The 19,215-nt window shown below is 32.1% G+C and overlaps 1 protein-coding gene across 1 annotated transcript in view; it reads left to right on the forward strand.

Annotated features, from left to right (window-relative positions):
- The window catches only part of UNC13C_3 (Protein unc-13 C), a gene marked incomplete at its 3' end in the record, with an annotated part of 136,419 nt that overhangs the window by 86,911 nt on the left and 30,293 nt on the right, over positions 1-19,215 (forward strand). Inside the window, exons 28-33 of the mRNA XM_051218576.1 lie at positions 2,933-3,007; positions 5,176-5,273; positions 6,821-6,971; positions 10,900-10,968; positions 16,743-16,832; positions 18,830-18,955. Coding sequence (XP_051075072.1) covers positions 2,933-3,007; positions 5,176-5,273; positions 6,821-6,971; positions 10,900-10,968; positions 16,743-16,832; positions 18,830-18,955 — 609 coding nt within the window. The remainder of the gene's footprint in view (positions 1-2,932; positions 3,008-5,175; positions 5,274-6,820; positions 6,972-10,899; positions 10,969-16,742; positions 16,833-18,829; positions 18,956-19,215) is intronic.

Below are 19,215 nucleotides of genomic sequence, written 5' to 3' on the forward strand. Positions count from 1 at the left end.
AAACACTCAACAAAAGACGTACATTAACTCAATAATAGAGTTTTGTTTTAAGGATAATTTCAACTGAATCTCTAGAAGAATAGAGATAAAACTCTATGCTTTTATGTATTTGTATATTTGAAACAATCGTCATTACTGCCTCATTCAACTTTGTTAATTAAAGTATGTAGTTTATGATGAATATTTCACATCTATTTTCATAAAACAAAGATATGTTGATTACATCAACTGTATGAATCAATTCCTGATAATACTACTTTATTAGTCTGTTAATTTGTTAAGTTTAAACATGAATTTAACAGTTTAAAAATCCCCATAGAGTACTCAAAGATGAAGAATATTTGAGCGAACAATTGTTTTCAATAACACCATCATCAGGCTCTACAATTATAAGTCTATAATTATTGTGATATTTTATAAAGGTCAAAATAATTATGAACTTATAACTGTAGAGCCTGATGATGATCTTATTGAAAACAATTATTCGCTCACATATTCTTCATTTTAAACAAGATTTTAGACATTTTCTTGCCTTATTTAATGATTATATTTTTACCTTATTCAGCAGACACAATAATATTCCGACTAGTGTTGTAAAAGATTTTTTTTTCTTTTTTATAAATGATCACCCCAGATACAACGGAACAGATAACAAACTTTTCATTGATAATTAAACATTAACAATCTAATTGTTCACATACAAAAGAAGAAACAAATTTTTAGGAATTCTTATATTGTTAATTTGAACAATATAAATAAGTGAATTATATTGTTTTCAATTAGATCTTCATCGGCCTTTGCTCTAGTATACAGCAATATTTACATGCATATATAAATTGCTAAAACAACCAAGGCAGTTTATGAGTCAGTGATAACAGTGGAATCGATTACATAAATAAACATTATAAGTAAAAAGTACAAATTGATAGTATGATGACAGGGGTACTAGTTGTGATAAGAATAACTAAGGCTTGAATCAATGTTTCATAATAGGAAGTAGGTTAATGACTTAAAAAATAAACACTGAGAAGCAGTGACCAGTGGAGTTCAACTGGGTCTGTTGAGAGATAGTAACTTACTGATGACACTGGTGGATGTGTAGCTCAATTTCGTGGATTAGTTGAAGTTAGACATTAACATCGTTGGATGCCGGCCAGCTCAGTGGTCTAGAGGTTAAGCGCTCACAAACGAGACTGATAGGTCCTCGTGGATGCGCACTACTGAGGAGTCCCACACTAAGACGAAACGGTCGTCCAGTGCTTCCAGGTGTTTCCATGGTGGTCTAGCTTCAATTGACTCATGATCTCAACTACTGAAATAACTGAAATAATATTTATTAAAAAATTATTGCATTATACAATAAGAAATATTCAGATAATTAGACAATGAAGCGTATATTTGAGAAAAGAGGGGTGAAGAAAAATAAACGAACAAAACGTATGGAAAATAATAATAAATAAAACCATTTATTAAGACTAAGTCGGCCAAAGAAGAGATAAGAGTGTTATAAATTTCTCATAAATGAACTGTTATCACTGCCCTGATTGGTTCAATAATATATATTGCGAATAATTTTTCAACAGATTTTCTTTAGGTTCTACAAATGTATAGCCTAAGTAACAATCTGAAAATTGGCCACGTTTAGGGCAAAGTGCATCGTTTAAAGTTATAGCATGTGAATTTACGATTGTTAAACAAAACAAAATTGTTAATGTTGAAAAAGCTCATTTAGAGTTTAACTTGAATCAGCTTATACGTCACGTGAAATTTTAAACATTCATGATCAGAATACATATGGATCACATAGGATGGAAGAAATAAGAGTGTAATTAAAAATTCGATCAAATGTTTAGTACAAGACTATGTTGTATCAGGATTTTATATGAAATTAGTTAGAAATAATAAAGTTGGGTGAATGCTAAATAAGCGAATTATGTGTTCGGGAAATTAATGATGATGTTGAACCAATAATAATAACGATAATAATAATAATAATAATAATAATAATAATAATATTACCAAGATATGTGAACAAAGACAATAAAGATAATTATATTTGACTAAGAAATGTTGTAAGCACATTACTCAAATTAGGTCATTCAATAGCTAAGTTTATTTTTGATTAATTGGCCCTGAGGTTGACCAAAGTAGAAGATGAGATTGAAGATATTTCTTTTGTACATATAGCTCAGGTTTCTTAATCTTGGTGGCTACCGCTTCCACCGTTTGAAGGACTTTGTGTCTAACAGGTTTTGGCAAAAAATTACTGGCTCGATAAATAATTGAAAAAGATTGGCTTATATTGATACTGTGACTAGTTTTCACTAAATACACCAATATCGAGCTGTTCATTTTCCTTACTATACCTTTCCTCACACACTCTGGAAGGTATTCGCGAGCACGAAAATGTAAATTCCTAAAACTTCGACCAATACAACTTGCTCCACGAAGGCAATCGAAATGACAAATACAAGCTGCTCATTCTAGGTAATTCATCTTTCAGATTCACCATCACCGCTGGACAGGCGTAAAACACCAGTCTTAGTTTCCTGGGATTTAATGTTCATTAGTTTATTCTTAGCAATCTCTTGATTAATATTTCGTATAAACATCATTGTATATCAAAGTAAAGGATGATGAAAATATAAGTGAAAACATTAATTTGCTCATGAATAATTGTTCTAGTATCAGCGGAAAATTACCTAAGTACAAGTTACTTGTTCCTACTGTTGTTGTTATCAGATCAACAATAAATTTTAGCTCCCAGTTTCGTCTAAAAATACAAATCATTTAAACTTATATAATAATTGCTTGCAGTTTCTCCTGAATTTACCGATAATCTCAGTAAAAAACTATTTTTTTCTCTCTCTATATTGTATGTAAATCTTCTCATCGATACTCCTCTTCCCCAACCTCAACAAAATAAATCTAGAATATATTTCACTACTTATGCGAAACGAATAAAAGTGAAGGTAAACCAGAAGTTGAATTACCTGATGCTTCTGGGGTAAGTTGAATGATTTCCTTTTTATCAGAGTCAATTTATCTCCGCCATCTATATATCTATACATATATACGTTAAATAATCATTCTCATTTAAGCTTTAATCGGTTTTAGTGAACTATTTAATTGAATTTAATCGTAGTCTCAATGAGCACCGAGATATCGGTCTATCCACCAAAGGACGTGTTTACTGCACAGCAGTTCGTCCCGTCCTACTTTATGGCAGTGAAACATGGCCGGTAAGAGTAGAGGATATTCGTAGGTTACTAGTATTCGATCATAGGTGTCTTCGAAACATTGCTCGTATATCCTGGGACCATCGAGTATGTAACACAGTTGTTAGGAAACGGGTACTAGGTAAGGATGGCAAATCAATTGATGAAGTAATGAAACTTCGTCAGTTGAAATGGCTGGGACACGTGTTATGTATGCCCAACCACCGACTGCCTCGACGTGCTATGTTCAGTGGCATAGAAGTAGATTGGAAGAAAGCTAGGGGCGGCCAGACCAAAATATGGCACAAACCCATGAAGTTACTGACAAGTGGACTGAACCATGTTGGTAGGTGTAGACTACCTGGTTGTGATCCGCGAGACGATAGCAACCTATGGTTAGAGACCTTGAATGACATGGCTCAAGACCGTTTGCAATGGCACAGATGCATCCATTCTTTGTTTTTTCACGAATTCTAATCTTCTGAATTATTCATGTCCTTTTTTTCTCCTTCCAAATTTATTTCACTGAATTATAATCTTTGAATAACATGTTCAAACTCTAGTGTTTCCGATTACTGCCTATACTTTTACTACCTCTACCACTATAGGATTTGAATCGACAATTGTATCTCTGTGCAAATGTGGTGTGGCAACTCGAACTGATGTACGTACGTACGAAGTTCTACGTTGTTACTGACTGACTGACTTATTATAGTTCCTGAAATATTTTTGTTTCATAAGAATAATCCTATTGATATGTTTATTGCACTACAGGAAAGTAGAACTTATTTGTAACCAATAGCATTTCCTTCAGCGAATTTTGTTAAACTTTCGAAAATACAAGGAAATTTTATTTAAAAAATTAAACGTAATATTGACTATGAATCTGACATTCATAACCTTTCTATATAGCTCTTCCCACGTACTGTGTTTCGGCTACCATCGTTGTTATATGTCTCATTTGTATATTTATAATCAGTTTTCTTGATTAAATTTAAAATATCATTATGCGTTCTGTTGACAAGATCCTCTGAAGATGGCAACTACCTTTCTTTTTTAGATATTTCCCCTTTTTGAAATGAGTTAATTTTAATATTTAGCTAATAATGTGAATGTAATTCTTTTTTGGTATGATTCTCAAATTTTCCGAAGACAATTTGAAAATTCCCATTGAGCTATTCGATACGATGTCAATGGTCATCTCGGTAACCATTTGCAACCAGAAAGTAATAAGTAGTTCCAATTACATCATATATGCTAGAAGATTTCTTTAACTATACACCGATTAGCACTTTAATTTTTAGCTTCATTATGTGATAGTACCTTTAATTTGTATGTCGGTGATAAATTTCAACTAGAATATAGCAATGATTTACACATCTCTCTTATTCGCACTTGCTGTGTATTATATGGGAGGCGGGGTAATTTGTGAAAACCGTCCAATTCAAAGTTGATTCAGATTAATGATTGATAGTAAGTGAAAAATGACTAGAAACAAGAAAGCCCTTAATTGTTATTTCATCCTTGTCCAGGTCTTATTAGTGGTAAACACAGACATTTTTAGCAGGGTTAGAACCTGAAACATTTATACCTTGCCGCGAGCTTCACCGAATCGGAATTCACCTATTCATGTTTGCATTGGCGACATTGCGCATTCATATTAATGTTGACCATTGGATTTAAAATAAGTTGTCCGAAATTATAATGTTCACTAAGTGATTTGAAGCTCCAAAGTGTTATTCCCGATTTATATTTGTATCGTAACCGATACTAGTGTATGACAATAAAACATGAAAATAGATTTATCTGTCATGAAGCATAATCTTCACATGTTAAAAATGCCTTGCAGTTTATCTTAGAAGTATTGTATACATAGTATTGTTTTCAACACATGTAAATAATTTATGGATGCATAAAACTCATCTTTTTCTAGAATTTTTCATGTACCACTTTTCAGGATGATGCTTGGAAAGTATATTTTAATCCACCTGCACAAGATATTGTCAATGAGTTTGCTATCCGTTATGGGATTGAATCAATTTATCAAGCAATGACGTAAGTTGAAGAAATCCTAAATAAAACTAATCTTTCTCCTTTCTTTATATAACAAATAAATAAATAAAATTTACGAAATATTGTATTTCATTTTTTCAAGTTCACAATTTTTATTGTCGAAGTGCATAGAAATCTTGGTTTCATGATTGAATTCAATGAGGAAAGTTTGCAATGAAACATATTGCTTGTACCCTGATTTCAATCATAGTGCATCGATAAATAAATTTACTTCGTGACAAAACATCCTTACTTACTTAGGCCTATTAAACCTCCTGGAGTACTATAGGCCGCCCATAAGCATTCTCCAACCAAGTCTGTCCGAGATTCTGCTTTCTACTTCTTTCTAGGTCTTTTCACAATTCCCTCTTCAGATGGAAACAGGTTTGTTCTCTCCCACAGTAGACTGTTGCTGATGGTATCCGGCCAACGCATATTGAGTATCTTGAGTAGAAAAATGTTTGTAAATACTTGTACCTTTTCGACGATGGTTGTGATAGTTCTCAAAGTTTCAGCTCTGTACAGTAGAACTAATTGTTTGGACGTTCATATTGAATATTCCGACTTTGATTTTGGCTTTAAGACAGTTGTCTCGAGTTGCATGTGTTCTTCAGTTGTAGAAATGCTACCCGTGTTTTGCCAATCCATGTCTTCACATCTGCATCAGATCCTCCATATTCGTGGATGATGCTTGCCAGATCTGTGGAAGTCTTGAAATCTTCCAGAGTTTTTACTTCGTGAAGTGTGATTGTGTTGGTGTTTTGTATGCTGTATTTGAATATCTTGCATTTTTCCTCGTGTATGTTGAGACGTATTGATGCAGAGGCTATTACTTCACTGACTGTCATGATCTGCATTTGTTGGTGTGTATGTGATCAATCACTTATTATCATGATATATTTTCAAACGGCAGCTGTTTTTCAACAATTGAGCGAAAAATAAGCAACGGCAATAATGGAAGTGTTCATTTACTTTAACACATGAACGTAAACTGGTGTATACAACTGTAGGTAAATCTAAGACGAGAATTTATCCACAGTTGACTTTGTCAACAAAATTTTTTTTAACTGAGTAATGAGATGCTTGAGAGTTGAATACATCCTTTTAAACATAACCTTTAACTTCAAGTTGACCGTTGCAGTTGTTTAATTATTGTTTATGTCAAGTCTCAAGACGACAATGTTTTTATAGTAGATTATTCCAATTCCTTCGTTTTAGTCTTCCTATATTTATTTATGAATATGTATAGGTAACTATTATCACACAGTTGACACTCAACTATATATAGTTAAGTTTGTCTCAGTTTTATTCCACAAGCACAGTTTAATAATGTCCTAATAGGAGCTGAATTGTAACTTATTGAACAGAATCCACTAAAGTTAAAAAAAAGCCCAACTCCAAGTTCTTATCTCGAAAAGACATATGGTGAACTCCAATATGTTGTACGTTTGAATTCCACTTTATTTATACACATTTTTATATAAATTATTTAGTGTTTGTTTCAAATTCAAAAGTTCACCATATCTAATTGATTTTTTTAATTTTCACAGGCATTTTTCATGCTTAACAACGAAATATATGTGCACTGGTGTACCGGCTACTATGTCTAATCTTCTAGCCAATATTAATGCATTTTATGCGCATACATCATCTTCTAGTAGTCAGTCAGCTTCGGAACGTTTCAGTGCTAGTAACTTTGGTGTAAGTCAATAGAGTATTAATTTCCTGTATTCTAATTCTTTAGTCATGGGATTTATTCCATTGACTATTATTATCTCATATTCATTGACCTAAAAATAAATCTCATCACTTTGAATCTTGACGTTTTTACTGATATTAGATAGATAACACATTATGATCGTAACAGTTCGGTTAATTAAAGAGTTCTTCACAGAATTTTACCATTAATTTTGGTCTTTCATGTGTCTATGCTCTCTGATTCCGAGTCTAGTGAATACATACTTCTACTTTATATATTTGAAAGTTGTTTGAAATCAGATAATTTGAAATATTCTTCTTATGAAAAGGAAGTAAGAGTAGGTACATCGTAGATACGCTTAACAGTAATTAAGTCAAGGAATCTTAGCATATTATGTAACGATATTTATTTCTAACACTGAATAACTTCATCTAGAGGACCATATAAAAGCAACACGGAGCAAGGAAACACTTTCATCTTGGTTAGAAACTAATAGCCCGTATTCTCACTTGTCTTTAAATAAGTTCGAACCTGAACGTCTTGGCGAGGAGGATACTTGTAGATATCATTTTTAGAACACAGTAGTCTTGTGTATTCACTATTGACAAGTCTCATTTTAAGATGTGGCTGTAGTTGTCTAACTGATGTCAACCCGTGACGAGTATTATCTACAGTTTAAACTCATATCGACAAAACATCTGAACAACAACATGATATTTTGTTGTCTTTTTCAGTAGGTAAACTTACAGTTTCAAATTTCATAAAAACTCTTTATTTCCTGAAACAGAAACATCTATGCAGTACACAAAAACAACGTTATTATTAGAAAAATAGATAATTACAGTTTCAAAATAAATACCAATTTGTATCGCAATACTCTATCATAAGTGTTACGATTATATTACGATTTATTGCTTGCTCTTTGACTAAAAGTTATTTCTGTCCATTAACATATTCTTTACGTGTTATATTTACTATTCATTTTTGACAAGTAAACATTAAAATAAAACATTGTAATTATCTCAATTCATTTTGACTAGGTGATGAATGCAATTTGTAAATATAAATATCAGATCGAGACATGAATGTGTTAGATAAATTAGGCCACGTAAATTTAATAAAGTTTCTAATAGAAGCACTGATATAGATATAAAACAGGCATGTTGAAAAATTTAGACTATTATGTGAATTGGGTGAATTTCAATGGTGCTATGACATATTTTGAATGAATGAAGTCAATCCAAATATAGCCCTTGTTCTATGTTTTATGTTGATTGACACCCTTCAGCAATGCATACCTGAATTTTCAATGGGACTGTTGCTGAACTAGAAATCTAAACGTAGGTCATTCAGTCATTCATCGAAAGAGGCTAATATTAAGTATCGATCATGACCGATTAAAAACTGGGACCAAATTTCTTATTTTTATTCCCATTTACATGTTTCTGTTATGTAACGATAGCAATTTATTATTACACAGCGTCACAATAAGAGAAGAGAGAATGTGGTTTTTTAATGGCGAAGCTTTTTATTCTCAGAAGTCAAAATATGATCTAAGAATTCTGTTTACTTAGTAAGGATAACGAACTTTGAAAAACTAGTAAAATATGAGAGAAAGTAACCAATTAGATGATATCACCAGTTGGCCTGATAATATGAATTAAAAGTTATCGAGGACTTGATCATATATCAGAACTACAATTTATTAACAAAAGAAAAAAAAACGAAATAATTTGAGATCTTCTTAACAGGTTACTACTATTACTACTAAAACTACTATTACTCCTATCAGTAATATATACTAGACAACATGATATTGAATACTAGTCAGTTACTGATACTCATTGTGTTAAGTCTATTCACATTACATATGATAGTATAATTCATTTTGTAACTGAAATGTTATTATGTCATCCAATTAGATTGATTTGGAAATTTCATGAAGTACAAATTAACTGATTGATTTTGGCAATGTACGTCAGTTTTAGACTTCTACTTTATAAAAAATCAATATTGACAGATCATTAACAACAAGAATTGTAAATTTCTAACTAAAGGAAAAAAAGCAATGATAATATCGAGAAGTTTATAATCATTTAAGCGTATCCCTTATAAACTACTTACTTTCTAGTTCTATTTATATTGTGTACCCACTGAAGATAACCAAAAAAAATGAAATAAAATAATATCATCTGAAGAATTGAGCTTAATTTTACCGGATTGATTAAATTATTGATCGATTGATATGATGTTTGGATTGTTTCTTCTTAAAATTTCTTCCATTCTAATCATTTCTCATCTATTTTTTCTATAACTATTAGGTAGCAACATAAATAGCATTCAAATATTACAGTATTATATTGTCATTGGTTGTTTGTTAGTATGTGTACCGTTTTAGGTGTTAGTTGTTTGTTTTCACGGAAATCTTGCGCTTTTCGTTCAACTGCCTTTTTTTGGAAAAAAATTTCTTTCCTTGAACTTATTTAACACAATACCCTTTAGATATATTGCTTTAATTTAAAGAGAACAGATTTATGTACACAACAGAAAATCTAAGATAATAATAAGAGCATTTTTTAAAAGTTATCTTATTTAAAATGAGAAAGAGAATGATTTACTGCGACTGTAATTACATTATTTTATTCAATTTTTTTCTATTTTGCTCACAGTATCTACATATAAGTAATATATATATCATTAGTTAGAAGTGATCGTTCACAAACAGACTGTACATTTATTATAAGCAAACAATATATTATTTATGGTTGCTTTTTTGAATTTGATTTGAACCAGTTGAACAGTAAGGTTTACATACATTTCCAATTAAATATCAAGGCTAGTATACGTAAATATTTACAAACAAAGATGGACGGTGGTTAACAGTGGAATCCACGACGTGCGTTTCATCCTATTCGTGACTCGTTAGCTGAATCTACCTGAATCTCAGAGTTATCCCGGAGTGAACATCAAATCTGAGATACAGTTACATCCAACTGATGAGTCTCAAATAGGACAAAACGCACGTCTTGGATTTCACTGTTAGCCACCATACATCTTTGTTTATAATGCTTGTGACTTAAGGAAATATCGAGGTAATCCGCATAGGATGCACATATGCAAAAGCTGACTGATCAATTGAAGTCCTAAACATTAATGGGAAGATTCAAGCAAACAATACCAAGTGAATGTAAATATTTACGCTTCGGAACATATTTTACTTATTAAGATATTTAAATCCTTGAATTCTAACTTACAGGTCTAAAATCATCGCAGTTGCAAAGCTGTTTAAAAGTCATAAATTGAGTCTTCTCTTCAGTGTTGTGTGTGCAAACTATATATAACAGAAAAATAATGGTCAAATGAAAATTAGGTTATATCAAATTCATCCCATAAACATTTCAGTTGAAATTCTGCTAATCTTTAAGCATTCACCAAAGTTTTACTAAGATCGATAAAGTTTTCTATATTGATTTCTTAATTATTCTCCCTTTTTTAACATTTTAATTAGAATGATTTCACGTTGATTTATTATCTTCTGCTAATGCTAAGTATTTTAGATTTTGTAACCAAAGCAAGTGGATAGTTTGACTCAGATTTTGATGCTCGATGAAATTTATTTCAACTTGAGTATCATTGGATTTATCGTGTTTTTTACTAACTGAATTTGTTCAGCAAATACAAATACTTATAATGGATTATTAAACATACAGTTAAACCAATGATTGTATAAAATACATTGTAAAAAGAACACATTCACTATTTACAGGCAAAGTTGGATGGTGGCTAGCCGTGGGATCTATGACGAGCGTTTCGTCCTATTTGGTATTCTTCAGCTAGATGTACCTGGACTATTTATTTTATTTACATTATTATTGAATTGAAATTTCTACATGATATATGTTATTTTATGTTGTATTTTGTGTTTTACAGAAAGAAAAATTCGTTAAATTATTGGACCAGTTACACAACTCTCTACGTATCAGTTTGTCTGTGTATCGTGTAAGTTAAATAGTCATTATCATAATTGTGGTTTTCCAATTCGAACCTTACCAACCAATGTATAGAAGTTGTGTATATAATTATATTGTGATCAGATTTGATCCCATAATTATAAAGTTATGGATTAGAAAGCAGATTAACTTCACTTCATTTCTGATCACTAGCCTATCGTCTTATTCATAAAACTCACCTTATCTTCTACTGATCAAATTTACTTTTAAAATAAACTGGGTATTTGATGATATTCTATGACTATTAAATTATAAGATTAATATTTATTTTAATCGAAAACCATTTTTTTAAATGTTGTCAAGTTGTCCGGTACTTGAAGAGTATAGATAAGTATTACACTCTTATAATGTGTTTCTTGTGTTTGTTATCCTCACTGTAGGTGGTCATTTACATATGTTAGTATGGGTGTGTATATTGTGTATGTAGAGCTGGACATGGTAAACTTCACTGTTTACTTGATTTATCTGCTTAACAGAAATGGAATTATAGAAAAGTAAAAAATATGTCAATAATCCACCCCAAATGTAGAAGTTTCAAGTTGTTGGTCGCCTTTATCGTTTATTTGGGCTGTGAGAAAAAAAGAACCACATACTTTTTATCAATAATCACCTTATTAACTTATGTCTATTAACCCTGGTTGACGAGCATAGGCTGACAACCGGCATTCGCCATCCGACTCCATCTTGAACAATCATTTCTAGTTGTTTCCAGTGGCCATTCATCCTTTCCATGCCTGTTTTCGATTCTCGGCACAGTGTGTTCTTTAGTCTTCAACTTTTCTGTTTCTCTCCAGGATTCCAAGTAAGTGTTTGCTTCCTGATGCAGTTTAATTATTTCCTCAATGTATGTTTTATCCACTCCGAATGTGCTTTTCTAATTTCCGCCTCGGCTAGAACCTGCTTTGTTCTCTCCCACAGTAGACTGTTGCTGATGGTATCCGGCCAACGCATATTGAGTATCTTGAGTAGAAAAATGTTTGTAAATACTTGTACCTTTTCGACGATGGTTGTGATAGTTCTCAAAGTTTCAGCTCTGTACAGTAGAACTAATTGTTTGGACGTTCATATTGAATATTCCGACTTTGATTTTGGCTTTAAGACAGTTGTCTCGAGTTGCATGTGTTCTTCAGTTGTAGAAATGCTACCCGTGTTTTGCCAATCCATGTCTTCACATCTGCATCAGATCCTCCATATTCGTGGATGATGCTTGCCAGATCTGTGGAAGTCTTGAAATCTTCCAGAGTTTTTACTTCGTGAAGTGTGATTGTGTTGGTGTTTTGTATGCTGTATTTGAATATCTTGCATTTTTCCTCGTGTATGTTGAGACGTATTGATGCAGAGGCTATTACTTCACTGACTGTCATGATCTGCATTTGTTGGTGTGTATGAGATAGGAGAGCCAGGTTATCTGTGGAGACCGAATCGTCTAGTTGCATGCAAACTGTCCATTGTATTCTGTGCTTTCTCTCAGATGTGGAGCTCGACATAATCCAGTCGACCATCAGAATAAAGAGAAAGAGATAGAGCAAACAAGCTTGCCTGACACTGGTCCTCACTTAGAATGCGTCTGTCAGCTGTTCTCCATGCACAACTTTGCACTGTATTCTGTCGTATGAACTCTATATGATGTTGACGATGTTCTCAGCTACTAACTCCATAGTGTCAAAGAAGTTTCCATAATGTTCTCTTATCCACGCTATCGGATGCTTCTTTAGTCCATTCACAAATATTCTTTATGAAAGTTTTTTCTTCTTTGAAAAGATCTTGTAAGGCTTTGAATCAACAGCTTTGAACTCTCTTGAACCTTTGTAATTCTGTTTCTCCAGTTATTCAGTGTTTTTTTTAGCTTCAATTCCACTTGGTAACTACTAGGTGGTGATCTGGAGCTATGCCAGCCCCTTCTGAATTGTTTGGTGATGCCAATGTGATTGGTCTGGTTCTGTGTAGTGTGATCTGGTGCGACCCATGTAACTCTGTGTATAAGTTTGTTTGAGAATATTGTACCGCCTATAACCATTTTATCGGATACTCATCAATTTGTAAACGTCTGACCATTCTTGTTCGTTTCTCCCAGTCAGTCAATGTCACCCCATGATATTTTCATATCCGTTAATGTCCATTCCGACTCGGGCGTTTAGATCTCCGATCAGGATGGTCAGATTCTCTCCAGGTCACTTCTCTACGATCGATTGCAGACCTCCATGAGACTGATCTTTATCGTCTTGATTGTTACGATTGTTGGGTGCATAGCACTGGATAACATTCACTGTGATCCGATCCTTTTTTGTTTTGAAGGATGCTTTGATGATCATGGATCCATGAATAACAACAGTACAACTCCCTGAATATGCGGAGCACTTTAGTCTTTGTGGCCGTAGTACGTCAGCATCTTTCCTTTAGTTAATGATCTTTGCCCAGCTTGGGTCCGATGGGCTTCACTGATTGAGAGCACCATCAAGTTGTATCGCCTCGTTTCCATGGCTATTTGATGGGTCTTCCCAGTCTCCCACGTTGTCCGGACACTCCATGTACATATATTGGTTGTTCCTCTGTTTGTTAGAAGTGGCATCATTCTTGTGACTTTCGGATAATGTTGACCTTCACCATAAGGCGTCATAATTCTTCTAAATGAAGAAATATAAAAAAACTAAATCTGGCATTCATTTACCGATAATACAAAAGTTTTAAATTATTGCTCTATTTTGTCTTTTATCTTGGCTGTGAAAAAATGAAAGCATATACTCTTTATTATTAATTTTCATTGACGGCACAGGTGAAGTAGAACAGTTTTCTTAATCTGTTCCGTGCAGAAATAGTAGCTGTCCGGGATATTATTTTGATGGAATGAATGTCTGATTGGTATTTCTGCCTAGACGTCATTTAATTCACTAATAATAGCAACAGTTGTTGTTATTTTGTCATCCTTTTCATAAAAATCCCACTTTTAGTTCATGTATTTATTCTTGATACTTTTTACGTTATTTGATAGACTGAATTGATGATGATCAATGGTATTTCAGACTGAATTATTCTGCTCCTTATTGTGTAAATGTCGACTTTATTTTCAAATTTTATTCATCCTTATCATTTTGTGTTTGATGAATTTCCTCTTTTTATCGTATGTTGTTGATATGACTTCCTTTTCTTTTCTAGTTGATTAAAGATATTCATCAGTTTTTTAGTTTACAATAAAAGTGAAGCATTCAGCATTTTAATTATATTTTTGTTCAATTGATGCGTAAGTGCTTCATGTCAAAGAGTACTTTTCACTGAAAATTTCATTTCAGTTCCTACTCCTTCAATGTATTCATATTTTTCATCCGACTTATTGAAACGCGTATACGTACGTGTTCACGACAGATAGATAGATAAGGATAACTTAAGACGTTTCAAGTACACTGTTATTCGCAGAACTCATTCACCAAATGAATGAAAAAACGACCAAAAATGCTGGATGCCTCATGCTTATTGAACATTAAAAGACAAATGATTATCCTCAACCTTATAGTTTTGATGAAGTAGTCTTCGTTTTACTCATTTTCATTTTTAATTTTTTAGATCCTATTGTGGTCTGTTTTAGACGGTCTAATTTATAGCTTTGTTATTAATTTCTTTTTGAGATGATTTACAACTACTTATTGTCTAAAATAACTGTTCAAGAAATCCATCTATTTATTTATTTCAGTTCATAGATTAATAACAGTAAAACTATATCAGTTGAAGCGATCTACACCACATACTACTTTCGGGAGAGTATCAACCTATAATACATCAAAGTTTTATTAAAATGATTATCACTTTGATTCGCTTCTATCATTGTTATTTCGTTTTCTTATGCTCATATTCTCACTAATTCCCTATGTTTATGAATAATATGTTTCGTAACAGTATAGATTAGTGAAAATTGATAGAATTATACAGAGATAATTATGATCATTTTTTTATGAGAACAGAAACAATTCAGAAATATTTATTTATCAAATAAAAACTCCTTTTTTACAAGGTATTCAAGGGTGCGATTACTAATCAAGTACTTTGTTATGACCTTAACGTCTGGCTTTTCTATCACACGAATTATCTACCAATCCGAATACGACTTATACGAATCTTCACACTAGGCCAACCAATGACGTTCAAGCGGTGTGGGCAGTTTAGCGTCCTTATTGGTCCTATGTCCTCCTAGCCCTTCCACTTGAGTTCAGAATACAATACCAGCTTCCGTAATATGAATCGAATCGGATCAAATCGTTTATTTCAGACATACTCGGTTTATATATCAATCAGACAGACCACAACGTACCATAAAATAGAAAATAAAATGTGTTCACAAATAAGCCAAAAAGTGGCTGTGAACGAGGGGGACGGTAATTAATAGACTGAGCATAGCTTAAGAACCGTAAATCGTACAATAATAAATTATAGGTCAAAATAAAGCTTATAATAAGAGGAATATAAATATACATAATGTAATTGTTGAATAGTTATACAATAAGAATATTTATAGAATATTAGTTCATTAATAGTCCTCGGGAGTTACCTGTAATTTAATCTTCACCGGGATATAACATACTTAAGACAGAATCAGTGTTTAAATTTCCTTCATCTACAGTAGTTTAAGTTCAGTTAGATTAACCTTCGATAACTTCTTTACTGCAAACTCTAGATTGTATAAAATAGTTTCATGCAAACATTTGTATATTCTTGATGAAATATATAGTCTTTGTGATCAACCGTTGAACATACTAAAAGATTTTAGAATTTTTATCATAAACATATTTATAATGGTGGGACTATAATTGATGGACGGACCATTTAGATTTAAGATAGCGACTCTGATTTTTGCGAGAAAATCATTAATCAATATAGTTAAATAACATTCTGACATTATGGTTAATATCATTTCTTGTGAAGATTTTTACTCTGATTTCTAACCGTCACTTCTAACTCTTAATCGTAATTACTCACTCTAATTCTTAACCCTATCTTTACTCTACTATGTAGTTGAATTTTCTTAAGGTGATTTTAGTATCGTTCAGAAGTCATTCATAAATTTTAGTTTCGCCTTACAAAATACTGTCTCATACATGCAAACTATAGAATTCGTAGCCCGTGCTTAAGTTCAAAAATTAAGGAAAGCTAATACTATACATATGACTAATGGGTAGATAGATTGGAAAAATGTATCTGTATGACTTTTTTTTACCAACTGTATAAGGTATGTAAATTTTTAAAGTTTTGAATATACACGTTTAGAAAAATCTTTATTTATTTCCTTTTTATGAATATTTAGTTTCAAAAAATGCAGTACTTATTCCATAAATGCAGTATTGTGACTAATTCTCCATCCGCATACATTCAATCATATAATATTTGAATTACCTTATTTCATTTACAGTTAGTATATTGTAAAAAATTAGATGGTGATTGGAAGTAGTCGACAGGAAACCCTGGACTCGTTTCGTGCTACTTGGTACTCGTCAGCAAGGTGTACCTGTAATCTTGAGGCAACATGGTCGATAGCATTCGGTCTGCACTAAATAAGGACTTGACATACATGACATTGATCACCACCCAGTGATCAATCAATTGTGATTGAAAAAAAAGATGAAATGTTACCTACATCAAATATGAACTATAATGATTTTACCAATGAAGATTTACTTCATTAGAATTAGAATATTATTTAATCTAGTTTTGAAAGTATTACATACATATATGTCTATTTAAGTAATAACTTTTTCTTGCTAAATGTTTATTTAACAGAATTCATTTCCTGCTTCACAACCGGATAAGTTACAAGATTTGAAATCTACTGTCGATCTTTTAACAAGTATTACATTCTTCCGAATGAAAGTAAGTTTTCACAAGCAAAGGGAAGGGTTTCTTTGTTTTCCTTATACTTATTATTCACGTTGTTTTTTTGACACAAATATTCCGAGCTATTCCTTCTCAAAAAGTTTTATTTTGATTGATGTCGCTATTACTGTATTGTTTTCTCTTCAGTTAATCCTGTTCTTTATTATAGCAACTGCGTAGTTAAAATGCAATAGAGAGGATACTGTGTATATTTACTGGTTTTCTTAAAGTTCAACATAGTTTCTACTATTGGTAACCTCCGCTTGTATCCGACTCAAACTACTATTTGATAACATTTCCTTAAAATGACAAATGTATTCACGTACTCATTCACATGATTTTCTTTACAGAGATTCTTGGGATTGTCTACTCTCCATAAGTGGAATTATCACTAATAGTGTGAGTATTTTCCATATAGCGCCTCTTAAACCCTATTCAGATTAAATTCTTCCGCTGTCATAGGGTCCACGCTTTACACCACATTTAGCTTATCGTTGTAATGTGGTTGATTATGTAATCAGAAATACTCTTATTGATCCGGGTTATTCAGACCAAATAGTGGTTGATAGAAACTTTATTGGTAAAATCTTCAGAATGGTAATGAGAGTCGTACAATTAGACAATTTTATGCAAGTCATAAAAGTATGTCCATCCAAGGTTTACATTGAGGTCATACAATAAAATCATATTTGACCAACCAATTAACATTTAGATATACAGTTTGGTACATACCTTATCGTTATTAAAATATAAGCGAAATCAGAGTTGAAAGTTTACTTTTTTGTTAACAGTCTAGTTATATTAATTGTCTTCTGAATAAACTAGTCATTACTATTTCAAATTATGACAATGACTTGCAGTACAGCATATATATAGTTTGACGTGTAATATCTATTAATCAAGGATCAAATGATAATATACAATGAATTTAAACAATTCATTGTGATATTTGTTTACTATATTTATGAAGATAAAACCAACTTAAAACCATGGAATACTTACTTACTTACGCCTGTTACTCCTCGTGAAGGAGCATAGGCCGCTCATCAGCATTCTCTATCCAACCCTGTCCTGGGAAATCCTTTCCAGCTCCTTCCAGTTGTTATTCATCCCTTTCATATCTGGTTCTATTTCCCGACGTAATTTGTTCTTTGGCCTTCCTCTTTTCCGTTTCCCTCCAGGATTCCAATTTAGGGCTTGCCTCGTGATGCAGTTTGATGGTTTGCGTAATGTATGTCCTATCCATTTCCATCGTCTTATCCTAAGCTCCTCTTCAGCTGGAAGCTGGTTTGTTCTCTCCCAACGGTAACCAGAAAACCATGGAATACTTGAGAAAATAATTTCATACATCTTTTTCAAAGTATTTATTAGTTCTCATTTACGCTTATATACAGAGTTGAACGACAGATCTCTATGAATTGAGATGAATAGAATATCAATTACTTATATTTTCAATGTCAAATGATTGTCAACGATATGGGGTGATTATGATTTAACCTGTTTAGTGAATTATTAACTTAACCATAATTTTGTCAATTGCATAAATTATAAGTTTAGAATTAGATTTTCAAGAGAATTCATTTTAAAATAAATATTCGTTGAGCGTATGATTGTTATGTTAATATTCTGTTTATATTAAGGAGTAATTTCCACTAGTAATTTAACATTAATCAGGCAGAATTGTCTAGAATCGACATTATTTATGTTGACGTCTTTTTTTGTTAACTTATTTCCCTTATTGTTTTTTTTTCAGTATCACCTTCATTTAGTTGCTTTTGTCTTGTTTCATAAGCCTAAATCTTACTTTCTATATTTTTCCTTTTACATTTTACTTTATCATTTTATTCGGTAGTTTGACTAAACCATCTCTTTCCATCTTTAAATTCATTCATTTGAAAATAAATGCATTGAATTGTATAAAGAATCATGATCTGTTGGTACATATCAGTTAGAATTTTCACTCATATGTATTTATACAATATTTCTATTCTTAGGTTCAAGAATTGACCAGTCCACCTAGAGCTAGTCAAGTAGTGAAAGAATGTGCACGTGCTTGTATGCAATCTACCTATCAATTTATTTATGAAAATGTCAATGAAGTATACTCGAAACAATTTCAAGTAATTGTTTATTATTTATTGATCTGATCATTATTTCGTATTATCTATTTTGTGTTGAAATTATTTATAGTATTAATTTTGTATTGGTTATTTGAATCTTCCCATTAATGTTTAGGACTTCAATTGATCAGTCCGCTATTGACGGATGTGTATCCTGTGCAGATTGCCTTGATATCGCCTTAAGTTACAAGCACTATAAGCAAAGATGTATGGTGGCTAACAGTGAAATTTAAGACGTGCGTTTCATACCATTTGAGACT

The sequence above is a fragment of the Schistosoma haematobium genome, chromosome 1 (genome assembly GCF_000699445.3).
Source record: "Schistosoma haematobium chromosome 1, whole genome shotgun sequence".
NCBI lineage: Eukaryota > Metazoa > Platyhelminthes > Trematoda > Strigeidida > Schistosomatidae > Schistosoma > Schistosoma haematobium.